At 51.1% G+C, this 13,680-nt stretch overlaps 6 protein-coding genes across 6 annotated transcripts; 5 read left to right on the top strand and 1 right to left on the bottom strand.

Annotated features, from left to right (window-relative positions):
* The first annotated feature begins 1,244 nt into the window (after positions 1-1,244).
* HER10_EVM0009948 (uncharacterized protein) lies at positions 1,245-2,821 on the top strand. The gene has a single exon (XM_035479419.1). The coding sequence runs from the start codon at positions 1,278-1,280 to the stop codon at positions 1,809-1,811; it is 534 nt and encodes a 177-aa protein (XP_035329921.1). The 5' UTR covers positions 1,245-1,277; the 3' UTR covers positions 1,812-2,821.
* A 374-nt stretch (positions 2,822-3,195) lies between these two features.
* HER10_EVM0011308 (isoeugenol monooxygenase) lies at positions 3,196-4,815 on the top strand (the record flags this gene model as incomplete). The annotated part of the gene is made up of 1 exon (XM_035480743.1): positions 3,196-4,815. The coding sequence occupies one exon, from the start codon at positions 3,196-3,198 to the stop codon at positions 4,813-4,815; it is 1,620 nt and encodes a 539-aa protein (XP_035330079.1).
* A 212-nt stretch (positions 4,816-5,027) lies between these two features.
* Positions 5,028-8,044, bottom strand: HER10_EVM0003904 (oligopeptide transporter 8; the record flags this gene model as incomplete). Its single annotated transcript, XM_035473566.1, has 12 exons — positions 5,028-5,087; positions 5,145-5,484; positions 5,541-5,635; positions 5,686-6,027; positions 6,085-6,277; positions 6,337-6,967; positions 7,032-7,138; positions 7,192-7,419; positions 7,479-7,517; positions 7,573-7,606; positions 7,671-7,767; positions 7,832-8,044. The coding sequence occupies 12 exons, from the start codon at positions 8,042-8,044 to the stop codon at positions 5,028-5,030; spliced, it is 2,379 nt and encodes a 792-aa protein (XP_035329150.1).
* A 1,634-nt stretch (positions 8,045-9,678) lies between these two features.
* HER10_EVM0002112 (uncharacterized protein) lies at positions 9,679-10,411 on the top strand (the record flags this gene model as incomplete). The annotated part of the gene is made up of 3 exons (XM_035471838.1): positions 9,679-9,995; positions 10,071-10,180; positions 10,359-10,411. 3 exons carry the CDS (start codon positions 9,679-9,681, stop codon positions 10,409-10,411), a joined length of 480 nt encoding a protein of 159 aa, XP_035328943.1.
* Positions 10,412-10,896: 485 nt separating this feature from the next.
* On the top strand, positions 10,897-11,465 carry HER10_EVM0005810 (uncharacterized protein; the record flags this gene model as incomplete). The annotated part of the gene is made up of 3 exons (XM_035475414.1): positions 10,897-11,150; positions 11,209-11,324; positions 11,398-11,465. The coding sequence occupies 3 exons, from the start codon at positions 10,897-10,899 to the stop codon at positions 11,463-11,465; spliced, it is 438 nt and encodes a 145-aa protein (XP_035329393.1).
* Positions 11,466-12,050: 585 nt separating this feature from the next.
* Positions 12,051-13,667, top strand: HER10_EVM0005016 (phosphoglycerate mutase; the record flags this gene model as incomplete). The annotated part of the gene is made up of 2 exons (XM_035474642.1): positions 12,051-12,115; positions 12,274-13,667. The coding sequence occupies 2 exons, from the start codon at positions 12,051-12,053 to the stop codon at positions 13,109-13,111; spliced, it is 903 nt and encodes a 300-aa protein (XP_035329289.1). The 3' UTR covers positions 13,112-13,667.
* Positions 13,668-13,680: the final 13 nt, after the last annotated feature.

Raw genomic sequence — 13,680 nt, forward strand, 5'->3', positions numbered from 1 at the left:
TAAATGGTGAGGAGCAATATTTCGCTTGCCAGGCCTTATGTTTTACTCGCAAACAAGTTCGGTTTACGATCTATCCCAGCTAGGTGCGCTCGTAGGCTTCATCCTATGCCAAGGCTTTCTCTTCAGTTAGCAGCATTGCGATTGACACGAAGAAGAATCGTCAAAGCAGGGGCGCAATGTCAGCAAATCATCAACATTATTGAGCCTACAATGCATTCAATTTCTTGTTGTTCTTATATGTCTATGTGCTACGTCTTCACGTTTCAAAGCATTTCGGGCTGAGGAGAATGCTTCCACGGAATTGTCAAGCATACCCAGCTGTACCAGCGCATGGGAGACTGGAGCTGTCAAGTTCTTGTGAGTGCATATGAGGTGGACTACTAATACCTTAGAACTTGGAGAACTGGAATATTCTCTGCTTGAATTAGGAGACGGGTTTGATGTTCTCTTCCATGAACTCTGATTGTGTGATAGACATTTAGCCAAAGCTTTGATCTGAAATGACAATACGCGAGCTTTTATTTCATAACTTCAATTTATCAATAGCACTGTTCGGACCTAGGAAACCCGGCTTTTCCGGCGAGGCCTGAGCGAAGGGAGAGAGAAGACACGCATCGGTGTTCCAGAGTGGTACGAGTTTGCTCTGTGGAGGCGTCCATATTCGTTTTGGCAACTGGCGCTAGTCTCAGGCCCACGCGGTCGATTCGAGCCAGTGACCCTTGGCTAAGACATTGGACATCCCAGCGCCGCTGATGTATCACAGAACGTAAACAAAAAAAAATGACCATGTAATTCATGGGAGAGAAAAGACACGATCAAGACCATTTGCCTATTACAAGCTCAACCTCTCGAGCCGAGCTTTATTTCGTTGGGGATATCGTGCCCTGGCTGAAGTGAAAATGAGAATTCTCAAGGCTCAGCTTGACGCGTGCATCGAGCTGCATCGAGCTGTGAGGGCAATTTTGAGAAAAAGCAAAGACGTTCACGGAAACACGGCTTGCGTAATTCCTTTTGGTTGTCACCAAGCTAGGGAAGTGTTCACTCGTGCCGCCACAGCAGAATTCTGTCAAATCTCCAACGCCTTTCCGCAAAGTCAACGTGCTTATTCGCACATCACCTGTCAATATCACAGCTAGCGCGAGTTGGCGACTAAGAAATGCCCCCCACCGTCAACACTATTCGCCGTTGACTAGCTTGACTTGCAAGCTGACCATGCGCACCAGAGACACTTGTCTCTTGATTGCCTCGTACAAGAGCCGGAATTCCCGAGCAGGCGCATGTTCTGTGCAAGGGGCACGTGGGAATACACCAACCGTTCTTCGCTTGAAATATGCAGCACGCCTTCGCATCGTTGCACACGTGTGATTCGAAAGGTAATCAATCTCCAGTCACCGTTCATCGACCTCTCCATCTCAGCCGTCCAATGTGAAGCTAAGGACGGATCTCCGCCCTCAACTGCTTCAACGTCAACTGTCCCTCGACGTTTGCAACCCGCCCGAACAGTATACAGTGATCAGATGGCACTCAGTGACTGGCCTGGGCATTCGGCTCTTGTTGAAGATGGCAAGAAGCGGGAGCTGGCGCCTCCAGACATTGCGGTAGTCGATCGAGCCGACAACAGGCCTTCCGGTACATACGTAGCGATTCCCATTTCGACGGAGCCCAGGGCATCCCGGAGCAAACGATCATGGCTTCGACGATATTGGATTTTTGTGCTCGCGATGGCCATCCTCATCGTTGGTGGCATCATTGCTGGTGCCGTTGGGGGTATCACTGCTTCTCATCAGGCAGAACAGAGGGGTTCCGCCTGAGCTTGTGATGAACAAGAGAAATTTTTGACTCGATGTCCAGAAAGACGATCTATGTAAGTCATTCGAATGAATCGCTCAGCCTATGGTGTCGTGTCTGGAATGACAAAGTGACTGACAGTGTTGTTGGTGTCAAAGACATGTATTTCATTCGATACCCCGAACCCCAGCGATTTTTTAACAGCATCTTTCGAAGTGGCCTATCAATTCAGAGCCGCCTGCATTTCGATAATTTATTTGAAGCGGATTGATCTTCGGCTGCCGGACGAGCCCGACTGCCGGACGGAGAAACCCAGGCATGATGTGGAAGTGGCCCCGGAGAGACAGTTTGGTTGTCTAGTGTCTCACTAGGCACAGAGTACCTAGTCCTGAGTTGATACGGCAATGGTGACTGGGACGCTATAGAGGACGAAAAGTATCGAAGACGATAATGGGCTGCTCCGGACGAAAGGAGATTGAGACATCATAGGAGGCAATCTTGCTCCGGGAACTTGCAAGCTGTTCATGACCCTACGGGCGAGGCATCTCGCGACGATTGGACGGGCCGGGACACTGCCCCGTGTCCGTCTCGGGATCGCATTGCTAGGAGATGACCAGTCGACATGTCGTTGCACAGACCCAGTAAACTCGGCACTATGCCGATGCAGGTCTATGGCCGCCACATACCCGAGGTAGCGCCAATGAAACCCAAATAGAGTCCAAGTGGTATCCGTAGGCAGCAGAAGAACTGCTCCTGGGCGGCTCCTGAGCGGCTCTTCTGATCAATCCGCCAATGTGAAGAGAAGTAATACTAACGACCAATCCCAAGTGATGTAAAGGCAATGTCAGCGTCAGTAGATGGGTCTATGTCAGTCTGGTGTCACATGGGGTTTCAAGCCGGATGGATCCATGGCTTCGGACGACCGGCGGACGAGATAACAGATCTCAAGAATGGGAATCATCCTTGACGGGGTTGAGATGACGGATAGGAATTGCATCCGTGATTGATAATTTTTGGACTAGATTTACAGCACATCCCTGGGGAGGTGCCCGATGGAGGTCATCGACAACTCACCGAGGCCCCATTTTGGCGCTTAGAAGCAGAGGCGGCCGCCCTTGATGCGGGGAATTCTGGGGAAATAGTGTGAATGACCCGCGGGCCGGCCGCAAGGATCTGGGCCGGTGAACTCTATTCTGACTTGGCAAGGGGTGAGGTTTCGGTAGTTACATTTTGCCCATTGTTGAGATCAATGGCCATCGTTCTACTATTGCCTTATGAAATGTATCGTCTGATCATTCTTAGTATAAGATATAGCTGGAAGATGCCGGTTACAAATGCCTTTAGCAATACTGTCCTCGACAGCAAACAAGACTTCACACACCACTATTCCCTCGACTACACAAAGCAATGGCTCCTGGTCGAACAGACGACGAGGCGGCTGAGGTCGCCACCTCGTCCAAGACACATGCAATTTCGAATTATGGCCTGGCTACGAAGTGGCCGGAGGCCTACGATCTCGCCGGATCGAACTTACCTTGCCGTCTAGAAGGTGAAATTGGCGACCTAGTAGTCCTGGGAGAAATCCCAAAGGAGATCGACGGCACATTCTACCGAGTCATGACAGACCCCTTTGTGCCGCCCCATCCTAACAACGTTCCCCTTGACGGCGACGGCAACATTTCAGCATTCCGTATTAAAGATGGGAGAGTCGATATGAAGATGCGCTACGTCGAAACCGAGCGTTACAAGCTCGAGCGCAAGGCCAACAAGGCCCTATTCGGTCTCTATCGCAATCCCTTCACCCATCACCCTTGCGTTCGTGCCGCAGTGGATTCCACCGCCAACACCAACGTCGTGTTATGGGCCGATCATTTTCTCGCCCTGAAAGAAGGAGGCCTGCCCTACTCAGTTGACCCACAGACCTTGGAGACCATCAAATACGATCCTTTTGGACAAATCAAAGCAAAGACATTTACAGCTCACCCCAAGATCGATCCCTACACGAATGAGCTAGTCGTATTTGGATATGAGGCGAGAGGCCTTGCGTCGCTGGACATTGTCATATACGCACTGGACAGTAACGGCGTAAAGCACGACGAGCAATGGATCAAGTCACCGTGGTGCGCACCAATCCACGACTGTGCCATCACGCCAAACTGGATCATCTTGGCACTTTGGCCATTCGAAGCCAGCGTGGATCGCATGAAGAAGGGAGGGCACCACTGGGCCTGGGACTATGATCTTCCTGCTACCTTCATCGTAGCCCCCCGTCGAAGTTCGACCAAGCTTCCGCCTGGCTGGGAGCCGGGCGAGAGTAGGGTGTACTCGTGGAAGAACTGCATGCTCATTCACACGGGTGGTGCGTGGGAGAGCGAGGACGGAGAGACTTTGTTCATGGAGACGACTCGTGTGCATGACAATGGCTTCCCATTCTTCCCTACAAACGAAGGAGTGTATCCGGCCCCTGATCCCAAGTCCGACTACGTTCGTTGGACATTTGATCTCGCCCAGCCCACGAACAGCACGGTCCCAGACCCGGAGATTATTCTCGACATGCCTGCAGAGTTCCCTCGGCTTGATGAGCGTTTCCTGTCGAAGTCATATAACTACGTCTGGATCAACGTCTACATTCACGAAGACCAGAACGGTGATGGTCATACTATTGTCGAAGGGCTAAACGGTCTGGCGATGCACAACTCAAAGACGAAGGAAACTAAGTGCTTCAATGCCGGGCCTGAGTCGTTCTGTCAGGAGCCGATCTTCATACCACGGAGCGATGATGCGCCGGAGGGAGACGGATGGGTCATGACCATGGTTGAGCGCAGAGGTGCTAACAGAAACGAGATTGTGGTGCTGGATACGAAGGACTTTGAAAATCCCATTGCTGTCATCCAGTTACCCTTCCATGTGAAGGCACAGGTCCATGGAAACTGGGTTGATCAGCGCCGGTTGAAGGCGTGGCAAAAGCTGGCGAGGGATGCGGTGCCTGAACCCATTAGTGGGCAAGGAGCACTGGAGCCATTGTGAAAGTAGCTATTATTTCTATGTTTACCACCAAATCCCCTCTGAAACATGGAGTTTCGATGAATTTTCAGCTGTGCTGTTTGTCTTGGAAGTTTTGAGGCGAATGAAGCTATACCGATGGTTATGACAGATGCCTCCAAGAACTTTTATGGGGGTTTGACCAACATTTCTATCTTCGTCTTCATACTGACTCAGTTAGACTCCAGACGAGGAGTCTAACCAGTGCCGCAGTAATCAGCGTACTGCTTGGAACTAGATTCCGGGTTTCCCCACCACTGCAATGTTGTCAGATGAAACTGTAGACTTAGTTTCAATTCATTGATAATACTCACCGTGGGAAATGGCACCTCTTTCCCTGAACCGCCAGCAACGGCAAAGGTCAAGATGAACATCATGACCTTGGCACCTGCATCGAGACCACCGCCGACGATGTAGTTGTATTTGCCGAACCAAGCAGGATGACGCAATCGCATGTACCATTGAGACCACAAGCCGACTACTACCTGAGACCAGATGACAGAAGTGGTTCCAGATGTTGTCTCCGAGGCATTGTGGAATACGACCGGGGTGACGAGCTTGCTTACTTCCCAGCCGTAGATTGTCTTGTACTTCTTGGATATAAGCCACAAGACAACGGGGATGGCAGCCCCGACAACTATGGAGAGAGGAATCCTGCGAGCAGCTATGAGAAGATTTCAAAGCACAGAAAGTGGTGATGAGATACTTACCAGCCATAACCATCTTTGCCGAATCCATATACATACTTGGCGAGCGACCAGGTGACCGCAGTCGTGTTAAGAGATTGAATTTTGCGTCCGCTCCACTGGCTTTGGGTTAGACCTGAGTTCTAGGGTGGGATCAAGACGAACTCACAACTTGGGTTCCGATAGGGTCAAGGAGGATTTCTCGGCGATTTGCTACAATTGTGTCCATTATAACGTAGTTCAAAGCTGTCCCAAACAGACTTCCCCAAGTTTGCAGGATGAACATGGTTCTCCACGGAATCTTGAGATATTGGGCCATCTTGAGGTCAGTTGACAAGAATACAGAGAGGACGGTAACCTCATGACTGAACATCGAGAAGTATAGATTGGCGACAGGTTTTCCAGGTTGAAGTACGCCGCACAGCATCTTCGAAAGGTTGTTTGTGGCGACGCTAGTGCCCAGCAGACCGTACAAGCATAGCGAGAAGGGCGCGACAATGCATCCCAGAAGCTATGCGAATGATGGAGAGTTACAATAAGTCAGGCTTTGAAGGTACAGTAGACTTACAATGGCGCAAACGTACGCCCAGGCATCAAGCGTGGTGTGGCCCTTGATTACGGCTCCAAGGCCAGTGAAGAAGCCGACGAGAAGGATAGCGATATACCACCAGATCGGCACGTCTTTGTAGTTTTCTTGCATAATCTTGTAGTGAATATCTGTCTCTTCCTTCTTCCAGGCTTGTTTCAGAGACCGCTTGATGCTGCTAGAGTCAGAAAGGGAACAATACAAAACTGATTAGGTCATGGAAAGTGGACTTACAGTGGCCCGTAAAACAGAGCAATATGAGTCAGTAGCGCTCCTATAGCAGCCATCGCGGCCATGTTCGCCCAGACGTTGGACGCCGTCAATCGAGGGAGCCCATGTACCTCCAACGCCTCGGTATCGAGGATCGCGTTTTGCCCAAACACAGCCGTCTGGTTGTAGACCTTGCCAGTCTTCCCGTCAAACATGGCCGTCGACATGAAAGGGAACTTCTTGGCACCCCACGCCCCGCCGTAGTAGAGACTGAAGCACATGATGTAAGAGAGGACAATGCCCACCCAGGAGTTGGCTTGTTGCAGGAGCGGCAGGGACATATACCGTGACGTGATGTACTGCCAGTCCAGGGAGAAATTGAAGATTCCCTGGCCCTCGTTGGAGTTGATACCGCCAAAGATGGTCATTAGGACCTTCCGAGTCGGTGGCGCGGCCTTCATAGAGGCGAGACAGGGAATGGAGATGCCGTTCAGCCAGGGCCAGACGTAGGATACTATGGGCTCCCATATAAACATTCCAATGGAGGTGAAGCCAAACACTCGAAGCCTGTCTTTGTTGTTGCCTTCGGGCTCGCGGTGGAGAGTCTGATAGATGGAGATCATGGGTAGGCATTGCCACCAGACCATCTCACTCGCTGCCTTGAGTCAGAACATATTCTCATCTCTGATAACCGGCAAGTATCCCAAATTATGACTGACGATGAACGATGATGGATCTCAGGACTCCAACGAGACCATATCCGAAGATTGATGCCGAGAAAACTGTCAAAATTGCAGTGGCGGGGTCGGTGCTGCGGTTGTAGAACCTAGTTATCGTTTAGAAGCAAGCTTTCACGTTGAAGGATAGATTCCGACTCACAGCCGTTCTGCCCCAAACACCTGCACGATTGCAGCGCCATTTCCGCTTGATGTGGAAAGGATCGATGCGACGGCATGTTCCTTCAACCCAAAATGGCCTGGGTTGATGAAGTGGACGACTGGACCAAGCCATTTTGCCTGGGATGGGAGGTACTTTTCAACATGCTGCCGTCGAGGAAGCACAATTGACCAAGCAACTCCGATCACATATGCCATCAAGCACAGGAACCTGGTACAACATGTCAACACGATGTCTTGGACCTTGATCAAGCGGGATATGAAGCTTACACCGAAGCAAATGAGACATCAACGGGCTTGTAGAAGTAACTGTGCATAGTTTTGTCAGTGCGAGACATCAGGAAACGACATGGTTTCTTTTCACATTTGATTGATGCAAGCCGCGAGGGCAGTCAGGCCTGTGTAAAGTTAGCTCGCCAAAGCTTCAGTCATTTGCAGTCCTTACGCCGTGAACAACCATACCAGAACCAATGATGAACGATCGAAAGGTGCAAGACGCATCTCCATCGTCTTGGGTACTGACGACGTATCTCGCGACATCGTTGCCTGCGGAAATCAGCTGACGTTCAGGGCCAAATACTTCGGCCAAAGGTTTTGTGGCTTTCCATACCATCCCTGATAACAACACCACCTTTGACGAGCTTTCTCTCGTCATCTGACTCATTCCGCTCAGGATCCGTCGTCTTCAGGCCGTCGTCTGACTTGTCATACTCCAGAATCAGGGGTACATCATTCGAAGCGCCGGCTGCTGCCGAAGGGATATCTGCATCCAACGCAGTGGCAGTGATAACCGTGCTGTCTTTGGAAACCTTCGTGCTCTTCCCAAAGTCTGTCATTTTGACGGAAGCGGGGGATGTCCTCGCGAAAGGGAGGTTCCGTGGAGGTTCTCGCACCGCATAGGCTTCTCTCAGTCCCTTATATCACCCGTGCAAGGTTATCTGACTGTACGCTACCCAGGCCCGCAAATCCTCTCTTATCACGTCAACGGGGCCAGCTTCTTAATTCCGGCAAAAGCCCACCGACTTAACGCAGCCAAGCATTCGGTAACGGTCAAGGTAAAGTCATGGTCCGATCGCCGTCCCAAACCTGCGGTGCCTCGTTGTGATCGTCCGAGTGCGGACGTTGGTTTTACGCAATGTCGGACTGCTGCCGACACATGGCAAGAACTCTCGGCGGCTAAATTGAATGCCGTACCCAAAATTCTTTTTCGGTTTTTGGATGACGCGAGATCCGCCCGGCCAGTCGCCATCGTGCCTTGCCCCACAGAGCCCGGTTCGGCTCCGACTTGTCGGGGTTGCCCTGTGTTCAGAAGGACGCCAAGGAGTTGTCAAAACGTTTCCTGAGTAATGTACGAATATCCAATGGACCTCAAACCTGACTTACCTGAACATTTTCTTGGCGCGTCTATCGACTATTTTCGGCCGAGAGCACACATGATCATTCGGATCCGGGACAATGCCGATTACCGGCGGTGCTTTGAGGTGGATCTTCCCGCTTCGGTGCTCCGGGAAGAGACAGGTAATGTCCTCAAGTCCTTTTTACGGACCAAAGATCAAACTCAGTCTTCACTGCAACGATGGCGTTTCTCTCAGGAACCATACCATGGCAGATCTATGCTGCTTAGGCGACGGGAAGCTTGGACGGCTTGTTTGTGTAGTTTCTAAGGGACTACAGAACGAGGTAGGGAGAACGCCGCTTTCATCAATGCCGTTGCCAAGAGGCTTGCGGCTCTTTGCGGCTTGAAGGGAAGGTTGTGAGTGTCAACCTGCTTGGTCATCCGTTTGTTCGTAAGAAGTCTACGATCCACCGCATGATCGGAACTTCAACGTCATCAGAATACCGCATTCCCCATTGCAATATCCAACTTGGCCGTTCAGGGTTACACATACTTTTGCATATGGAACGTGGACTGATGTCACAAGGACGGGTGCTACATTTTCTCTTCCGTCATCGGGCAAGGAGTGACAATAATGATTCATGAACATATTTTTTATGCAGGTGAATACCCATCGCCAGAAGATATCCAAGCCAGTTTCGTTTCAAGCATTTACCACTGAGAAAAGGCCTGATCCTGGGATTTCTAGTGTTGTTCCAAGGTTGGTGTGAGAGGGCCCTGCTCTAGTGAGAATGTCACTGTTACTTATCATTTTGCGTAAGAGCACTTGGGATGGTGGCCCTTTGCTCGTCAATCTACAGTATGTTCAGAATTTGACGTAGAGCAAAGAATGGGCGGTTAGTATGCACCCATCAGTCATTTCCCCGATCATCAAAGAATATGATAGGTGTTGTTCGGGTTCCCTTGCCGGATACAACATGATTTAAACCCTACCTTCGGGGCTTTCCCTCAGGAAAATGTTTCCTGCAGACCACCTCCAGTCCATACCGAAAGTTTCTTCTGTCTATCCAGATTCTTGTCCTTAATTTCTTCTGTCACATAATCCGCTCACTGGTACCTGCTCTCACCGTTGCGATGATCTTCCCCTCCATCCTCCTCGCCATATTCTTGATGGCCTGCGAGACCATCGCAGCACCATACGAGTCCTCTACGGCGCTCGAAACCATCCAAGGCAGAACAAAGAAGAAGATACCAGCAAACTTCAAGGCTTCTTGCTCAGACGTCCGCTTCTTCGACCCGAGAGTCCTTGTAGAAGAGGGTAGCAAGAAGAAGGATTCGACCCCCTATCTCGTGGCCAAGTGCGGCGATGGCAAGGGAGGCCAAAAGTGCTCTTGGATGCCCCTGACCGCCTGTTTCGCGAATGCCTACGGTGAGATCGTCTACCGGAGATAGTAAGAAGCTTTCTGTCTCCTTTGTCCAACTTGTTTGCTGGGCACGGTGGTTCGTTCGACTAACTTTTCGCAAAGCGGTGCATTCTTCAAGTCCTGCCTGGATTGCAAGTATGAGAACGTTAGCGCAAACATGAATTGCAATTGCCAGGGTCCCAAGGGTTCGGTACAGGCCAGCATCAACTTGAGTAAGTTCTCACTCTCGAGTTCTGTCTACTGTTTGTGGGGTCCGGACCATTCGCTCAACTATCGGGAAAACAGATGAGTGGATGGACAACAGGGGAGGACAGCTAGGCTGCCACAGATTTGGAGGGAATGTCATTGATTGTACAGAGCATGAGATGATGGCAATCCGATTCCATACAGCTCCCGATGTCATTCCAGATGAGCCGGAATGGGCTTTCGAGGGCGGCTTGTGAGCAAGCATGGCTGAACCTTTGTTGGGGCCATTTATCGAGCTTGGGTATACTGGTGAACAGGTCGTTCTTTTATGTCTTTGTTTATGAAAGGGAGCATGTACGACGTGACTGGAGTATCGTGTTCCGGCAGCTGTTGTCTTGGAAGCCCTCGTGGTTCTGAGGATGGTAGTACTCACCCAAATATCATTCAATTGTTCATGTCATATCGACCTCGTGACCAACAACATCGAGGCAGCCAACCATATCAAGATCACACGAGCTAATCGAGTGAATTGAACCGAAGCTTAGAAGGCCGTGCCTGTGATCTGCTGGGCCTCATTCACCACGTCGGAGCCTTATCGAGACTCTGATATATAACAGCTGCTGCCTCCATCATGGACTCGGTTTCTTGCCTGACTTGAAAAGAGGCCAGAGCCGACCCACGAAAGTGCACTTTCACCCTAGCTGTGTATTTCGTTCTGACAAGCAAGAGAATCAACACCACGATGAAGTGCTTCGTAGTACTCCTCGCTGCCACGACCTTGGCAACGGCAACCCCGGCCGACCTCGAAAAGTTGAAGAATGACGACAACTTCCTCCACAACTGTGACTTTGTCAACTTCAGTCTCGGCGACAATAACCAGAACCCTTGGATCCACTACTCGTGCCCCTTGAACAAACCACCCTACATGCAATGTTCCCGCTTGGAACTCAATGACTGCATCATCAACGATCACGGAGTCCTGCGTGGACAAGAAAAGTAAGACCCAAAGGAAAATCGTGGCATGAGACCATTGGCGCTAATCACGGTGCCACAGGGGAGGGTTCGCCAAAAGCTGCAAGGACTGCGTCTACCTTCACGAGATTGGCAACCTCGTTTGCCAGTGCGCATTCGGAAACCCAACCCAGTTCCGCGAGACCCATAGATATCTTGGTGAGTACAGCCGGAAGAGCATGAAGCTATGCTATGCCGTCCTTATGCTCTTTCTGCTAACGCATGAAAATAGATCAGGATGTGTGGCTCTCTGGCAGTAAGCTGGGTTGCTTCGGAATGAAGTCTAGCAGCAAATGTTGAGTGGGGCTCAGCAGTCCAAGGTTCACGAGCGTTGTGCCAATTTGAGAGAAAGCATGGAAGGCCGTCGAGACTTTCGTTAGGTAGCTCTGCGGTAGAATTACCTCTTGGTCAGTTTGTGTGACTGAGCTTCGCACGTAGAAAGCTCCGAGTCCTTGCTCATGCTGATCCGCAAGCTAAGGTATTCAGAATGTGATGCCCGTAGAACATGGTACCTTAGCCTTCGATGGAACATCGAAGAGTGGAACCGTCAATTCGGAATGGAAAGGAGACAGGCGGGTCAATTTCAATTAAATCCACTTAAACTTCAGGACTTTGACGCGTCGACGCGTTGGCGAGATTCCAAGAAGAATGGCCAGGGCACAGAAATTCTACTAAGCGAGCTGAGGGGTCGTCATGCACTTAAACGATGGCGGTGAGGGCTCCACACAATACGCCTACAAAAATCTGTTCGTGCCTCTTTCCCTCCCTCAATCTTCCACTTTCATCCTTACGGGTTTTCCTTTTCTGCCTACTGCGGCACCTTAAAAGCAGTACCCCGAGCACATTTCGAGAAAGGCGCTGTTCGGCCCGCTTGAAAAAGCAGCCATGGGCGCGGTTCATCTCTACCTCATCCGTCATGGCGAATCCGTCGATAACGTCGCGAACCTTTAGTACGCATTTCCCACACCGCCACAGTACCACTTTTTGTGCGCTTGCCGGATTCTAGTCTGGGTCGCAGCTTTCTTTCTCGTCTTTCCAGCGAAAAGTCAAACTTGTCACCCATTCTAACTAGCAGCGCGCTCTTTGTGGGCGTGGCGCGTGTTTGCAGTGCTGGGTCTCGCGACGCACCTTTGACGAACCATGGCGTCTTGCAAGCCAAGCGCCTGGGTGAACATCTCGCGACACGAACTGCTGAGGCTTCGGCCCCCATCACGCACGTCTTTTCGTCGAATCTTCAAAGAGCCTACCGTACTGCGATGCTAGCATGCCACACGAGCGATGCCGATGCCCAGGCATCGTCCAGTACCGACGTAGGGTCCATACCCTCAACGGTTGGAGTGGCCCCGCTGCAGTTAGCAGAGCTTCGGGAGAAACACTTTGGAACAGGCGAGGGTCAGAGGTTCGGCGCCCGGTCGTCTGGAGAGAGACATGAAGGCGCCGAAGACCACGACTCGATGCGCGTGCGTGCGGAGCGGTTCGTTAACGAGTACCTCGCTCCCCTCTTCGCTTGCGTCGAAGGAGAGCGAGATGAAGAGCAAGAGGGCGCCAGCAGCGGCACTGAGAGCATCATCATTGTCGCCCATGGCATCATCCTCGGCGTGCTGGCGAGGGTTCTCCTTGCCGCTGGCAATTTTGGGTCTCTGGCAACCGGCACGTCGGACCAGCAACAGCGCTTTTCGTGGAGCAACACCGGCTATCTCTTGATTCACATCAAGTCGATGCCGGCAGTCGATGCGAAAGAGCCTGCTGGTCTGCGAAGCGGTACGCAGGAACCCAAATGGCCCCATCTGAAGCTCGAAATTGTGGAAGTCAACTGCATCGAACACCTTCGCGGGTTGAAAAAGACTCGCGGAGGGATCGGCAGCGCAAAGTTTGACGAGAAGCAGAAGACGCTCAGCGCGTTCTTCAAACCGACTGCATCCAAACGGAAGCATGAGGACAGTTGATGGACAGAGTTCGCTGTCCCATGGGGGTTTACTTACTCGCCCGTCCTATCGTCGTCGGTCAACAAATGGTATGTTTAACAATTTTCATTTCGTCACCAACACCTTTGAGGTGCGCTTTTCATGATGAGGCAAGAAATTCACAGACCTGTACCGAAAGTATACGTGTGGAAACAACTTCAGTCCAACCGCTGTCTGACATTCAAGCGCTATTCACCTTCATTTGTGACTGGATTATTTTGAAGAGCCTTGGCTAACATCAAAAAGCCTTCACAGAGCACCAGGCGCCCGACACAAACCCCCACTTGAATCATCAAGAGCCTCTCCAGAGCAAAACACGCTCAGAGGAAACCAATCTACCTGAACCACGGCACTGAACTTGCGACGCCTTGCGCTCGCTGTTGTCGGTGGCCCTGTGTCTTTTGGAGGCGGGATTCTGGTCTACCAGTCAGGCGCACCGAAGACACAGGGCCGAAATAAACACATGTCAGAAGCAACCTGTCTACAAGCAAAGCGAACAAACGTCAGATGCCCACTGCCTATAATCAAAGCGTAACATGACCATCCTGATG

Source organism: Colletotrichum scovillei (genome assembly GCF_011075155.1).
Source record: "Colletotrichum scovillei strain TJNH1 chromosome Unknown Contig00009, whole genome shotgun sequence".
In the NCBI taxonomy this organism is placed as follows: domain Eukaryota; kingdom Fungi; phylum Ascomycota; class Sordariomycetes; order Glomerellales; family Glomerellaceae; genus Colletotrichum; species Colletotrichum scovillei.